Below are 1,253 nucleotides of genomic sequence, written 5' to 3'. Positions count from 1 at the left end.
GGCAAGCGACCGATGAAGTGCGAAAGCAATCGAGAGCGAGGCGCAGGTGGCGGAGTGAGAGAGAGAGGGGGGGGGCGGAGCTAATCACCTGTAGAAGTTCTCGGAGGCACCGATGCCGACCAGGCAGTAGGCGTTGGTCAGGCGGGCGAAGACACCGATGTCATTGCTGTTCTCGAACTGGGCGCGGACGGGCATGATGGCGGGGGGAGAGCGGCGACGAGGGCGAAAGGAGGGAAAACTGGGGGAAATCGGGCGATTGGGGATGGGAGGTAGGGGGGCTTCGCTGGTGAGGCCACTGGACCAGACGCCAGGCGGCGTGGCCGCCAAAATACCTTCCCCCAGGCCAACGGGGCGCGGTCCACGCTCTACACACACACACACACACACACATGCATGAGCCACACCTTGGGGCAGAGAGATGCCAGGCCCACCTACGGACCACCGAAGCGTCCAGAGGGCCCGCGCAGGGCGGGTCAAGCCCCCGGCGGCGAGCGCGGACCCCCTGCCGCCGCGGGTCGAGCAACAGCACCACACGCAAGGGCACACGCGCACACACACTCGCATACACGCGCATACGCGCACACGCACACGCACAGGCCCACCGGGACGGCCCGCGAGGACCGACAACAAGCCCGGCCGCGGTCTTCGCCGGTTAGACGGCCCAAGCTGCGTCTCCTGGCAGCGTATTGCGTAATCCGGCCCCTCTCAGCGCGCCGGGCCCTCTGCCCTTGCGCGTCCTCAATGATCGTCATTGCAGCTCGGTCGGGGGGTGTGGCGCCGTTGCATGCGCGCATATGTGTCTGGGACACGCCGAAGGGGTCCTTACGCAAGGTGCCGAAGCTCCCGAATGGACATCTCCCGACCGGCCAACCATGTTGCGCGCGGCTGGCCCCTCCCAGACCCCCTGACCCCGGGCACCGTACCGAACACGGCCGGCGCCGTTTCGTGCGGCCTCATTGCTCTTCCGCCACCCCCCCCCCGGGGGGGGGGAGGGGGGCAGAGTGATGGGCAAGGGCGTCGCTGAGAGGAACGCGCCGTACGCGTGCGCGCCTCCGTCCCCGGCCCACGCCCCCCGGTCGCTGGTGCGTGTGTCAAACGGCGCGCGGATCCACGAGGGTTAGTCAATGTAGCAGGGTTCTCACGGATCCAGTCTTACGTCAAAGGAGTGAAGCTTTGACGGAAGCTATACCGGAAATCTTACTACTGGTTAGGGACCGCTCGGGCATGAAGGAGGGCGTACCGAACCAGAAGGG

At 66.8% G+C, this 1,253-nt stretch overlaps 2 protein-coding genes across 2 annotated transcripts in view; both read right to left on the bottom strand.

Moving 5' to 3' along the window:
• H696_05192 (eukaryotic translation initiation factor 6) overlaps positions 1-339 on the bottom strand; it is a 1,463-nt gene extending 1,124 nt beyond the window's left edge. The window contains exon 1 of the mRNA XM_009499049.1: positions 89-339. Within this exon, the coding sequence (XP_009497324.1) occupies positions 89-195 (107 nt within the window). The 5' untranslated portion in view covers positions 196-339. The remainder of the gene's footprint in view (positions 1-88) is intronic.
• A 33-nt stretch (positions 340-372) lies between these two features.
• Positions 373-992, bottom strand: H696_05191 (hypothetical protein). Its single transcript, XM_009499048.1, has one exon. The coding sequence runs from the start codon at positions 792-794 to the stop codon at positions 474-476; it is 321 nt and encodes a 106-aa protein (XP_009497323.1). The 5' UTR covers positions 795-992; the 3' UTR covers positions 373-473.
• Between the last annotated feature and the right edge of the window lie 261 nt (positions 993-1,253).

This window comes from Fonticula alba, assembly GCF_000388065.1.
Source record: "Fonticula alba strain ATCC 38817 unplaced genomic scaffold supercont2.9, whole genome shotgun sequence".
In the NCBI taxonomy this organism is placed as follows: domain Eukaryota; order Rotosphaerida; family Fonticulaceae; genus Fonticula; species Fonticula alba.
Note: the sequence above shows the minus strand (reverse complement) of the source record. Positions and strands in the feature narration are given on the sequence as shown.

Coding starts and splice junctions, on each gene's coding strand:
- H696_05191 (XM_009499048.1), bottom strand. CDS start 794: ATGCGCGCATGCAACGGCGCCACACCCCCCGACCGAGCTGCAATGACG.